The 12,958-nt window shown below is 45.2% G+C and overlaps 4 protein-coding genes across 4 annotated transcripts, besides 5 other annotated features; 1 reads left to right on the top strand and 3 right to left on the bottom strand.

The window, feature by feature from the left end:
- Positions 1–24: 24 nt before the first annotated feature.
- Positions 25–2,780, bottom strand: TSTA_099950 (MYB DNA-binding domain protein; the record flags this gene model as incomplete). The annotated part of the gene is made up of 3 exons (XM_002485940.1): positions 25–236; positions 298–2,263; positions 2,483–2,780. 3 exons carry the CDS (start codon positions 2,778–2,780, stop codon positions 101–103), a joined length of 2,400 nt encoding a protein of 799 aa, XP_002485985.1. The 3' UTR covers positions 25–100.
- Positions 2,781–3,183: 403 nt separating this feature from the next.
- Positions 3,184–3,212: a microsatellite.
- Positions 3,213–3,455: 243 nt separating this feature from the next.
- Positions 3,456–3,525: a microsatellite.
- A 790-nt stretch (positions 3,526–4,315) lies between these two features.
- On the bottom strand, positions 4,316–6,000 carry TSTA_099940 (UPF0016 domain protein, putative; the record flags this gene model as incomplete). The annotated part of the gene is made up of 3 exons (XM_002485939.1): positions 4,316–4,383; positions 4,443–5,355; positions 5,413–6,000. 3 exons carry the CDS (start codon positions 5,998–6,000, stop codon positions 4,316–4,318), a joined length of 1,569 nt encoding a protein of 522 aa, XP_002485984.1.
- A 1,924-nt stretch (positions 6,001–7,924) lies between these two features.
- Positions 7,925–7,963: a microsatellite.
- A 1,659-nt stretch (positions 7,964–9,622) lies between these two features.
- On the top strand, positions 9,623–10,404 carry TSTA_099930 (uncharacterized protein; the record flags this gene model as incomplete). The annotated part of the gene is made up of 4 exons (XM_002485938.1): positions 9,623–9,794; positions 9,835–9,901; positions 9,945–10,068; positions 10,138–10,404. 4 exons carry the CDS (start codon positions 9,623–9,625, stop codon positions 10,402–10,404), a joined length of 630 nt encoding a protein of 209 aa, XP_002485983.1.
- A 615-nt stretch (positions 10,405–11,019) lies between these two features.
- On the bottom strand, positions 11,020–11,603 carry TSTA_099920 (uncharacterized protein; the record flags this gene model as incomplete). The annotated part of the gene is made up of 2 exons (XM_002485937.1): positions 11,020–11,379; positions 11,439–11,603. 2 exons carry the CDS (start codon positions 11,601–11,603, stop codon positions 11,020–11,022), a joined length of 525 nt encoding a protein of 174 aa, XP_002485982.1.
- A 381-nt stretch (positions 11,604–11,984) lies between these two features.
- Positions 11,985–12,010: a microsatellite.
- Positions 12,011–12,299: 289 nt separating this feature from the next.
- Positions 12,300–12,329: a microsatellite.
- Positions 12,330–12,958: the final 629 nt, after the last annotated feature.

The following is a 12,958-nucleotide window of genomic DNA, read 5'->3' as shown; positions in this document are numbered from 1 at the left end:
GATTACAACATTTGTGCAAGAGGTCAATTGGAAATAAATAGCATAAAAAAGACTGTATATACGTGGTGGTATCGGCGGCTTAGACCAGAGCATTTTCAAATCAAGAAAAGTTGATTTGACGTGGCGGTTGTCTGTCTGGAATATGAATACCTCTTTTCCGAAGATTCTCAACGTCTGCTTTTTTCAATGGGACTTGATCAAAGTTCTTCGGAAGTTCATTATACGGCAATCCACCTCTGTCCTCACAGCTTAGTATACGGCCTCTTCAATCTCGAAACAGGAGGGCGAAGGACTTACTTCAATTTGATCATCACCAAGTTTCGTGCGCGATCTTTCAAATCGACCTGCTTTCGTGAAAGAAGCACTCTATTCCCAAGTTCGTCTTGAGACTTGATCTTGGACCAGCTAGTACCGTGCTCCTCCACTAGACGAATGAATTCCTCATCTTCTTGAACTGTCCAGTTTCGACGAATTTGTGCCGGTTTTGGAGGTGATGATTGAGATCCAGACGCCGCAGTGGCAGATGGAGCAGCTCGACGAACAGGCGGAGAAAGACCTGTCGAGTCTTCTCGTTGGTTATCGTATCTTGCACGTTTTGCATTTTGCACGGGTTTTTGAGCACGCCTATCATCTAGATCTATGCGTCTGTCGTCACTCTCGAATTCGCCATCTTCATCTTCATCGATGTCATCTTCTCGTGCGCGTTTGCGCGATGAGCTGGCACCGCCGCCAAGTCTTTGTGAGTCAATTGGTGACACTCGAGAAGCAGTAGTCTGGTGGTCGATAAATGCTTGGGCACTGCTTTGCAATCTTCGATTCACTCTACCATGGTGTCCCGCCGTTCGTCCTGCAGGTTGACCCGGTTGTGGTGTTACCGGGAGCGATCTTCGCGCAGTCGCCTTAGTTACCCTCGAGAAACGAGCTCCAGGTTCCGGCACATTTTGTCTACCAGAGATAGCCACATTTCCCGTGCTTAGTCGCTCCTTGACTCGAGCAAGAGCAACCAAGGAACCCAAATCGTTGCCGAAAGATTTTGCTCCGCTTATCTCACGTTTCTCCATAATCTCCGCTGCGGGAAGAAGCTCACGCCGCTGTTGCTGACTAGCCTGTTGTCCTTGAAATGCTGATTCAGATTCATTTAGTTGGGTGTCAAGAACCGCGTCACCTGCTTGATTGAACGAGTTCTCAATCTTATCGAGAATATCTTCCACACGAGGTTGTTGGTCCAAGTGACGGTTGAGTTCTTCATTTCTTGAACGAAGCCATTTGGCGACTGTAAAAATGAATTCCTCCCAAGGAAACCGTTCCTCAAGTGCATCAAAGTCAACTTGACCATCAGCATTGAAGCAGCCGGTGATTTCACGGAGCTGGTCCTGAACATCCTGAACATACTGTTCTGGAAGATTTCCCACGCTGTCTTGGAATGCTGGCAGAGGAAACCCACGGAGTGAAGATACCGTATCTGCTGAAGCCTGCGTATCGAGATTTTCGTTGTAAAACACATCATGTAGCAACAAGTTAGGGTCAAGGCCCTTTTGGTCCTTCTCAATGAGAAGACGCATCTTCAGGAATTGAGTTCTCACTTGAAGTGCCAGATCGAACGTCTGACGACGGAGACCGCTCTTCCCCGCGTCGTTGACTAGATTGTCGCTTGCCAGTGTTTTCAAAAACGGCAATGGAAACTGGCCTTCGAGCGCATACAAGCTCTCTTCAACATCTTCGGTCATTGTGATTCGAGTCAGAATCTCCAAGGCCAGCTGAGCACAGTTTGACTTGTAGATGATGCCATCAACACGCCAAGACTTTGATTCGTGCTCAATAGGTGGAAAGATGGTAGCCATTCTGTCCAGGGGGATGTAAACATCCGAGCCAAAGAATTCCAACTGGGAAGAAAAGTTGGTGCTTAGGTATTGTAACTTTCTACTTTGACTGCTCTTGGGATTTGCCAAATGTCGCGCAAGCTCTGCGATGCGGCTAGGCGACGAGAAGCTGGAGGAGAAAAAGTCAAGCAGCCGTGTAGATGCAGCTTGTAAATTGGGAAGCGACTCGGCCATAGCAATGGCATCGATCTCATCCCCATCAGCATCAGAGTCTCCAGGCAGAAGGGTAGCGCCAGACACGTCGTGGCCATTGGGCGAATCAGGAATAGCTTCATGCTCCAGTTCGCTATTCAACTGTTGCCGTGCTGCGCTCGAAGAGACAGCTGAGGATTCAACATCTTCCTCATGCTCAGCATCAGCCTCTTCACCAACAGGTGCCAAGTCTGTCGAGACATAGTCAGCGTCTATTTATTTTGACTGTGTCTCTCCCATGGTGTTGAGTTGATCGTCTTTGTATGTATGTAACAAGCAAATGGGGAAGTGAGATGGTAATCGGCAAAAAGTCTCAAGGTGGGGGGTAAAAGAGAAGAGAGCGATCTCAAGGAGACGTAAAAACAAATAACGAAATAATCAATGTAGGTGATTGTTATCGCTATACTGACCAGGTTGAGCTTTCTTCCCTTTACCCTTGCCGTTGCCGTTTTGGGCGATTGCCTCATCGGCTTCACGACTCTGACTTCTGGTGCTTCGCCTTCCGCCAGGAACCTGCGACCGTCGGGGTGTAGTAGTGGTGGTAGTTTGTTGCAACTTTACAGATTTTGCAGCTACTGGAGTAGCAGTCGCAGCCTTACGTGAGTCCTTTGTCATGTTAGGGGTTTGTGTTGGGGTTGCGGCCGACCGCGTGGTACGCGGAGTCGCGGTATCAGGGTACTTGAGAAGTGGGTTGACAAAAGACGACATAATCAGGAAAGAGTATGCTGATAAGATAAGATTGCTAGTACATGGGATTGAAGCAATTGCATGCAAGATGTTGTCTTCGGAATTGATCGATGTGAACGAAGGCAACAATGCAAGCTGTTGTGATGCTGAGAAGAGAAAGAAAAAGAGGAGAATTTCTTGTTAAAAAACCTGGGGGATGACAGACTATCCTAACACTAGGGTTGGTTCTGCCACGGCTCTCACCGCTCGCTCCTTAGTTTCGTAAATGACAGTATGCCAAGGCACGTATTAGTTTTACAAATGTATTACTAGAACTTACAATCTTTAGTTGTCTTTTATGTAGCATCATCAAATCAGTAAACGTTATTTGGATTTCATACGATACAAAACCGACCCATATCGTCACAAAACAGGTTTTTATTACAACCCTAAACCTAACCCTAAACCTAACCCGCCCTTTATCCTCCGGAACCCTACAGGTGACTCGTAACAAAAAGACAAAAGAAAGAAATTCGAGGATATTGCCGGCACTGGTGACAATTTCAATACAGCAAATTTTGGTGTATCACAATTTTTCGATAGCACAACTTATAGCATATGTACATTGATTTTTGTGTCGTTTTAATGATTATTGGATCCTAAACTACTTGTTTGCATACATAAATCGCATTATTTAGCATAGAGAGCTACAATCGCAACCCTAAACCCTAAACCCTAAACCATAACCATAACCATAACCATAACCCAAACCCTATGTTTAACCCTAGGTGAGTTAGGCCATCATACCTGACTCAGAAATGGCTAAAAATCGACCGAAACGATATGGTACATTCGCAATTCAATATGCAAAAAGAGGCTCTTAATAGAGATATACAGAGAAATGAGTTGATGTAGAGACTCATTGAGCATCAGGATGCGATGTAACCGGCCAATCAGATGACGGGGACGAGGTTCTACTGGCAGCCATAGAACCTCGAACTCGAACTCTCACCCAAGTCAACGAGCCACGAGTCGATCTGTCTTGCTTTCAGCTTACCCAATTATTCCATGCGGATATTTTGTTTCTATACCAACTTGATTATCATGCTGACGATAGAGAGAGGTTCCTAATAGCAGTATTTAAAAAAAGTTACGCTGACGAATGACAGACATGAGCGTTGAATTTGGAATCGACCAGGAAACGAGCGGAACGAGGTTTCATGGCAGCCATAGAACCTCGAAATCTCATCAATTCGCCAACACAACGGGTTAAATATGACTTATTACCAGCTTATTCGATTGTTCCATGCGAGTATTACCAAGATTATCATACTGAGCTTGAATATCCTCTTCATTCTGGTCGAAGAAAGCAGTCGTAGGTTCGCACTTCAGAGTTCTTTTCGGCGATCGGCATTACTATTGTGCCGGTATGGATTCGGCGTCATTGTAATTTACAGTAATCATACCGTATTCGATTCTCTTGTCCCATGAAAATTGACCACAGCCATGACAAAGATGTATTATAGTAACAGTCGTATACCAATACAATTATAGAACAATATAAAGAAGGCATATCCTCAAAATATCGCTTCAATGAGGTAGATGATACCAAAGACAAGGAAAGCACCTGCTCCGCCCAGAGTGACTGCAAAGTATGGTTAGTACTGCCATATACAACAACGTCAAGGAAAACACAGAGCATACCTGCACGAAGACTGACTCGGCCAGCAATTGCTCGACCGCCAATGACTGCGGCAGCTGTGCAAATACCATGGCCGACAACAGCACCAATAGTAACCCACCAGTAATCCTGCCCAGCAGCCATGGCGATCGTGGCGATTTGGCTGCGGTCTCCCCATTCACCGAGGAAAGTCATGACAAAAGTTTGGACCCATGCAGGACTTAGCAGAAGAGAGAAAAGGTTGCTAGCTCCTGCAGTGATGGTATTCAACGAAAAGCCGCGCTCAGGCGACACTTCTCGCGACGATGCGGAGGAGGCACTCTCGGGTGGCGAAGGGAGACGATTAGTTGAGCGTGTACGACCGCCGCGCCCTGCTTCAAGTGCATATGGAGTGACCGAGGATCGTCGGCGGTTCCTCATACGTCGCTGTTCATGCTCCTTTTCTTCCAATTCCATCTCAACTTCTTTCATCTCTTCACCCACACCTTCATCTGGTGACATATCACGTCCTTCTTTAAACATTTTGGCGGAGAAAACGAGAAACAAAACTGCCGCTGCAAATTGCGTGTAGGCTGCAGGGATAAGCGTGGGTACAGCATGCCCGAGGACAGCAGACAGAACGGTCATTGTAATCAAGGCAGAGAAAGCGGCGCTGAAGACAACTAGACGAGGATGACGCATTGCCATGAGCGCAGCGACCAGAAATGTCTTATCGCCAATTTCCGAGAACAAAATCATTGTGAATGAGAGGAACAATGAATGTATAGGACTGAAAACATTTCCTCCGCCAACAGCCCCAATGGACGAGCTGTCCGTTTTGGTAAAAGGCTTCCTGCCAGGTGATGTAGCTTTATAATCGAGACGGTCGTCAGTTGTTCGTCCTGGAGATTTCGGAAGAGGAATATCGTGAGGTTTTTCGGGGAGGTCATCAGGCTTCTACCAGAAGAGCTTTGTTAGCAAGTGCACTTCTGTTAAAAACGGCATAAAACAAACCTCAAGCAAAGTATCCCCTGACTTTTGCTCCGTAACCTCGTACGACTCCTCATAACCTGGTATTTTCTCTTGTTCGCTATGTGGCAAAGGACGAGCCTCCTTAGGTTTCTCCGGCACCTTGTCTTTTGATGGCTTGGTATCTTTCGTCTTCTCCGTCATACCACCCTCGGTACCTCTCGTTCCTTCTTTAGGACCCAATCTACTAGGGTCGTCCATGACCCCTTCATTTGAATGCGGAATCGCTTTTCCATCCAGTCCTACACGATCTCCGACTCGTTCTGTATCCGCGACTGTATACGCCTTTCCGTCCGCTTTTTCCTTCTTGCGATCTCGCTCAGCTGCAGTTTCCACCCATGGTCCGTCGTGAGGCTTGCCATCCTTGCCATCGACGGGGGCATCCAGCGTCCCCTTGGGACCGGTCTTGGAGGAGCCTTTTTGCGGCGACAGAGGATCCGAAAGTCCTGGCGGTGGTTCGACGATGTCGGCCTTGCTACCTACAACGCTGCTGTCCGAGGAGCTTTCAACCGCAGTTGTGCCAATTGCCAGTAGCAAAACGGCAGCCACCGTTGAAAGACGGCTAACGCGCATGGTAGTGACTTTTCAGGTTCGGCGAAGTGAGAGGGCGCGTATCTGACTGCCTCCTGGAAGCTAAGATCTGCTGGTTCAAAAGGGCTCGCACAGCAATTGTTGGTTAATACATGGGATGATTGTCGTGAGAAGACAGTAAAATCATGAATCAAAAGCTGCTTGTAATATCATTCCACTTCATTCAAATCCGTAATAGTGGTTCGTTTCTTGCATGCCAGAGGACTTAGTAGCAATGCCAGGATGGAAGAAAAATAAAATCGTATTTGACAATCTGAAGCTACTTGGCAAGGGGCCGCCACAATGCAGCCAAGCCACCGTCCGCAACGGCGTGGAGCACGTGACCTCCGCTGTTTCTTCCTTCATGATGATAACAGATCACCTTTAACTGCTAATACATATTTGAGTTGATGGAGTTTAACAGATAGTGACGGTGATTGAACTAATTTTTGGTATTTATTCCATCTTACTCTCACTCTCTCAACTCAGACATAATGCTGTCGACTATCTTCAGCAGTCTTTCGCCAAGACGAGCATATGAAGTATGCCTGAATTGAATAACTACTGCCCCAGGATGGAATTAATAAGTTTTATTGTTGATTTACTTTCATTAGATCGCAAAATCTAATGAGAACAGCTAATCCAGCAGCAGAATCGATATTTGAGACCGATTAACCAAAAACTTAACAGTACAATATACAGTAGACAAGAGAAGTGGTGTCCTAACTTCCATGATAACCTTCTTCTGCTCTCATCCTTAACTCCCTATCTGATACATGCTAAGATGCCCCTATCTATTAATTAGATCGGGCCCTTGGCTACAGTAATGAAGAGAGGAGTTCTGACGTGATCCCTCCCTTTCCAGTTTCCTAGTCAATGCCAAAACGTCTTCGCCCTTCCGTTGCTTCTTCTCTCCGACTTCATGATCTCTAGCTGCCTGCAGTAAACATTCTGCCTCTGAATTGGCTCGGTCGGTTTCGAAGGCGAATTCATCAGCTTCTCACTGGGCATGGCTGTTGGCTTGCTTCAAACGAAAAATTTGATGACGTTGCTGGGCAAGGGCTTCTATATCGCCCGGATGGCGCGGATTGATGACCTGCTGGGAGTTTGTCGCTGATGAGCTCAGCTGTTGCTCAATGAACTGAGGAATTCCTTCAACAGTCGTTTCAACCAGCTGCTGTAGCGATTCAAGTGAAGCTTGTCCCTGCTCTCTTCTTGTGTACTGTCGCAGTTCGGATTCACGCTCTCTATCTTCACTTTGACACAAGTTGCCGAACAGCTTGCATTTTGGCTTTCTCAAGCTCTATCCGCAGGTTTTCCTGGATCTGGCGACTCTGCTGAAGTTGTTCATGAGTTCTCACTCTCGATTATGGCTATTTCGGAGCTTCTGGCGCAATTCTTCGGTCTGATTAGTAAGATCTTCCCTGTTCCCCTTTGCACATTGTATAAGTTCGAACTCCTTTTCTTGGAGAGCGCTTATCTCATCGTGTTAGCCTTCTATTTCATCCTCACATTCCTTAATCCGGTTGGCAAGCTCCTTGGTCTTCCGGTCTGCCTGTTCGTTCTTGCACTCGAGTTCGTAGACATCTGCTCTAGCAATAGTTGTTGTGGGTAATGGGTGATCTTCCTAGGTCTGTATGTACCAGTTCAATTTCACTGTCATTTCTGCTGTTGCCATCCTCGGTCGATTCTTTATACGTCTGTTTCTCCGCCGAGCTCGTTGGCCGACGTTGATCTCCTAGGGAAAGTTCCTTGTTTGACCGTCTTATCGTTCGACTTCCCTGACCCGCTCCTGAAGACCTTCATTGATCACTTTCTGTTCATGTTCGTTGAAAGCACTAGGAGCACTGGAAGAACTCCTGTGGACGCTTTCTTTTCCAAGAAATCGCGAATTTTGCGTACACTTGTGGGACTGCTAGTATCATCCATTGTTAGTATTATTATTATTATTATTATTATTATTATTGAACACAAAAACCTATGGGCTTGGGTTTCGAAAGGAAGTAAATCTCTCCAAATGCAAGTCTTGAGCACTAAGGTTACAATGAAAGAGAAATTCTCAACTACACTCGATTCAAGTCTTTGAAACAGGAGAACAGCTAGAGGCTCTACATCTAGACACACTACGGAGCCTTGTCTACTCTCTCACCTACAGTACCCCACCTCTACTCATCGTCGATGATGTGTCTGTCTCCATTGGACCTAATCGAGCTTTCTTGCAGACATTATTACATATAGCAAAGCGTCCCACATGTCGGATGAACCAGGGCGCAAACCAAGAATGCATACGGGAACCGCACCGTCAAAGCTCTGAGTAAAGTAGCTGACATGTTGTCAACATGCCAACACCTCAAATGAAAGTAATACTGGTATACAGGAGGATCGACTGAAAAGATGGATATCATTATGATACTCCTGGTACTCCGGTGTCATACATTTTGTATGAGAACTTGGAGTATCATGAAGGCAATCATTCTGTCTAACTGCAACGAAAGCCCGGTTAAGTTAGTTATTCCCTCGGACCGTATGTCTCCAACAGCTAACAGGCAATTATCGATTTCGGAATGACTGGGTCATCGTTAGTATCTGATAACCGCCTGAGACAATGATCACTTACATGTGATACTGGTACAGGGATGTCTTCCAATGCAGCCTCCGAGTCATTCTGTGACAACTGTTTCCGAAGTGATAGGTAAGTCTGAAACTGATATAAGATCTGCCTAGATAGAATGCTGGAACCAACGTACATAGCAAAAGGGTGAGTTTTATTGGGTCTCCAGGTCAACTACACTCCTCATAACGACATTGGAGGCCTATTTGAGATCAGAAGTAATAAGTACATGTTCATTTGCCACTCTACACCTGACGTGTTAGTTACAGGACAACTCATAGTTACGTTTCCCCTCATTTTGAGACCTAGGGCGTCTACCAGGCCGGGAGGTATATGAAGACAATCATCGTTCTATAACTTCTCTTGAAACTTTTTTTCGCCCGTTCTCTCACTTCTGGCTTGTTTCCCAACCACACTTCCAATATGATGCAAAAGAGAGGAATATCAAAAAGGGGAAGCAACTCGGAACATCTAATAGTTCGATGTTCATGGAGACATCTCCTAAGATCGACTATCATCGATTACTGTCATCATAAGTACTTCACTCACTGGCATAGGAGATTAGTTCTAATCCTTCTGCTAGACGACGAAACGCCGCTCACTACTCTGGAGATTGGGAAAAAAATGTTACGGTGTTCCAACAAATTTTACCCAGGAATACCCCCTATTCCATCCGCAATACATCTTCTCCGTATGTATCACATTACATGATATCGATGAGGATGTCGGCCATTCATTGGTCCATTTTTTATACACAGGGAAATACGAGACAATAAACTCAGCCACAATGAAGACACATCTGACCTCGCGAGGGAGTTTAGGAGAATCGTCCTCATTTACCTAACCTTTAGGAAGTATGGCCTGACTGCTCTTGAAGATTTATCCAAGAAGTACATTCAACGTTTGGGGAAGAGATACCATGTCTGATGTACTTCGGAATCCAAGGATGCGTTTTCAAAACTCCTTGAAGATGAAACCTGGGTTTCCATTATAAATCAAGCTAAACTATAAGAAATGATAGGTCTATACGAAGGTAGATATAATATGGACGAAGTTTACGAAGCTGTTGGCCAGGATGATCATTTTGGAGTCAGTGTCTTGAAGATGGTGGTTCAGATTCTTTCTGATCGTTTGCCTTTCTTGGAACGGGCAAGTAAAAAGGGTAATTCCATCTTATTGAACCTGGGTACGCAAATTTGGAATTCATAGACTAACGGTATAAATAGGAGAGATCCGTATGGTACAGCGTCCACTGTTGGAGCCATCTGGGAAGCAGACTACCCTGCTGAACCGGTCTGTGAAGATGGTCTTTCTGGGGAGATACTTTTGTATGAAGAAGATGCCTCTTGTGTGGACAAATCTGCTGCGAGGAAGAGGCACCTGTTGAAGAAGTTAACCGGGAAGAAGAGCCACTAATTGGCAAAGCTGACGGTGAAGATGACCCTTTTCAAGACGAAGAAGTCCATCCTATTATATAGCCTGCATGGGAAGATCCTCGCCATGAGGAGAACTCTGTCGATGAAGAATAGGATCCTGTTGTGAAAGACCCTGCGGAAGAACCTACCTTGGAAGAAGAGGTTCTTGCTGAACCTGTCTCTGACAACGCTCTTCTTGAGGAGGGACTTGTGTATGAAGAAGAGGTCTCTGCTGCGGAGGCTCCTTCGGAAGAAGTTGTCCTTGAAGAAGAGGTACCCGCTGAAGCACCTAAATATGAAGACACCGAGAAGTCTGACGAAATTGTCCAGCTCCGTCTAGTCAACGCTTCAGTTGCAGACTTATGGTTATATACAGGCTAGGGTAGTCTAACTCCCATGAAAAGGTCCAAGAGGAAAATAACGCTCGCAAAAAAGGGCCTTCCAATTCCGAAGAATGATGGATATATCTCAATTATTGTAGGACAAGCAGCAGCTTGAAATATATGGTGTTTATGGAGCGTTTCACTTTTCGGTCTTGTATTCAAGGTTACGATAGTATCTGGAAGTAATTGAAATATTATGCGTTCATACTTATCAGAGCACCCGGTACTCAGCAAAAGGAACCAAGGAGTCAAAATATAGACATCACAAATTGTAAAAAGCATATGTTAAAGTTACAATTTCCGAGTCTGATATCATGTCCTTAGCTCGAGCCTTACGATTGCCTAAGCTTTGTGGAGCCAACTTGAGTAGGTCTGGTTATGGGCAATGCTGACACAGTATAAATGACAAGTCTGTGTGTCAAGTGATAGCATATTTAGGGCTATATAATCGCCCATGTGGAGAGCCCTAACTTCCAGAATAAAGACGACGAGTAAACTTCTCTAATATGAACACAAATAACTTTACCTAAATAATATAAATGAATATATTGACGGCACTAAGTGGGTATCTCGACGATGAAGGTTAAAGAGACAATTTCCCGGGAGTGACTCCTCAGATTCCACTGGATTCTTCCATGCCATCACGGCCCGAAAGGTTTGCCCCTATCTGCGTGTCAAGAATCTCATCATTGGTTGCGTTAAGTTGATTCGCATCATTCGCTGCTGATTTCAGCTTCTGCAGTACATTGAGGAACTGGGCAATCTCTCCCTTGATTTCAGACAGTTCATCTGACCTTCGTTCTTGCTCTTTCAAGAAGTCGTGAACCTGATCCATCTGCGATTTAATCTGAGTTGACAATGCACCATGTCTCCAACAGGTTTCCTTCTCGTTCGTTTCCATGCCATCAATGATCTTAGTTTGACCTCCAGCATGGTCTCTTTGGATGTTGAATTGTAGCGGTTCAAGTCTTGCCTGCTAACTTGTTAATGATTACTTCTGCACGACATAAGAGTACCTTACAAGTAACATACAATGATACGATATTTCCAACCCAACTGATACTGCACATGCAACTTCGGATCTGTTGTGACATGTATTTCATTCTTCGATGCTGGAAGAGTGAAAAGCGCATCAGTTCTCTCCGGAACCAACCAAGTTGATTCCAGCCAATAATCTCCTGCTGAGAGGCGTCGCATAACTCTCTGTAGTGGAGTACTGCATTCTTTGCACTGTCTGGCAAATTGAACTGTTGCGACTCCGGTACATCAAAAATTAATCTTGCACGTGTCTGAGGAGAGCAAATTTCTGCCCGTAGATCGTTGAGATAACATAGAAGACTTCGAATTGGAATGATGATAGTGATAACAAGAAAGGAGCTTGCCACAAGCCTTAAATTTTCCAGGGTGGTAATTTCTTGAGATAATTCTTCTGATCAGCTCAAAATATCAGTCATTTCACTCTTCAATCCGCAGAATACTCTACAGATATTTCAAACTCCACTCTAAAGCTAAAGGCACAATGTCTCATGAAGCTTCATCTGTATCAATAATGGATTGATTCCCTGGCGGAACGAGCCTGAAAAGAAAAGAAAAGAAAAGAAAAGCGTGTAACCCTTGTGCCCAAGGTTGGTCTTGGGGGAAATTTTGATGCATATATTCATTACTTATATCCATACGCTGATCCACTTCAATATATAACTTGGACAGCGAGTCTGATGGACACTTTGTCGCTTGCCATCCTCGAGATCAGGATTTCAGTGATCTAACAGCGCATTTGGATGCACTGTTGTCCGAGTCTGGGGCGACGTGTGTGGCACTTGTAGGATCAGCAGGTGTTGGGTAAATCTCCCCTTCCCCTTCCCCTTTCCCCTTTCCCCTTTCCCCTTTCCCCTTTTCTTCTTCTTCTTCTTCTTCTTCTTCTTCCATTTTTATGCTTTACATAGTTTGTGTTCACTGACTTTCTCCTATTCCATGAAAATCGTCTCTAGCAGCTGAATACTGCTACCGCATCAAAGACCAAGCACCCGGACACAGGGTTCTTCTGGGTCGACGTAAGTAGTCGAACTCGAATTGAGCAATGCTTTTGAGAATTTGTATTTCGAACCGATCCGGCCTATCTACTTGAAATGCAAGGCGGCAAAGACCTAGTGAAGCGCACACTTTCACGTATAATGTTGGGCCTTAAGTATCAATGGGTTTTTGTTTCGATGGTGTCAACGATTTTGATAACACTCAATTTTTGAATAGAGAAGTACAGATATCGGCCATTCCCTGGACGGATTTTTGTGACAAGTCGGGAAGAAGAAGTCGCTTTGATGCTTGTGAAAAAGAAGGATTTGATTACGCTGGATCCGCTGCATGAAGTTCATGCAATGGCTTTCGTGGAGAGGAAGCTGGACATGACGACTGACGATCCTGAGGATGAGAAAAAAACTCGACATTGCTCTTGAGTGTATGCCAAATGCTATCGTACAGGCGGCGGCATACATCAATCGAGTAAAGCCTCGCTCCTCAGTACGGCAATGTCTGGACCAACTGGAAGAGGCCAAAGA

The sequence above is a fragment of the Talaromyces stipitatus genome, genomic scaffold, assembly GCF_000003125.1.
Source record: "Talaromyces stipitatus ATCC 10500 scf_1105507295511 genomic scaffold, whole genome shotgun sequence".
In the NCBI taxonomy this organism is placed as follows: domain Eukaryota; kingdom Fungi; phylum Ascomycota; class Eurotiomycetes; order Eurotiales; family Trichocomaceae; genus Talaromyces; species Talaromyces stipitatus.
This window is presented reverse-complemented; position numbering and strand designations above follow the sequence as displayed.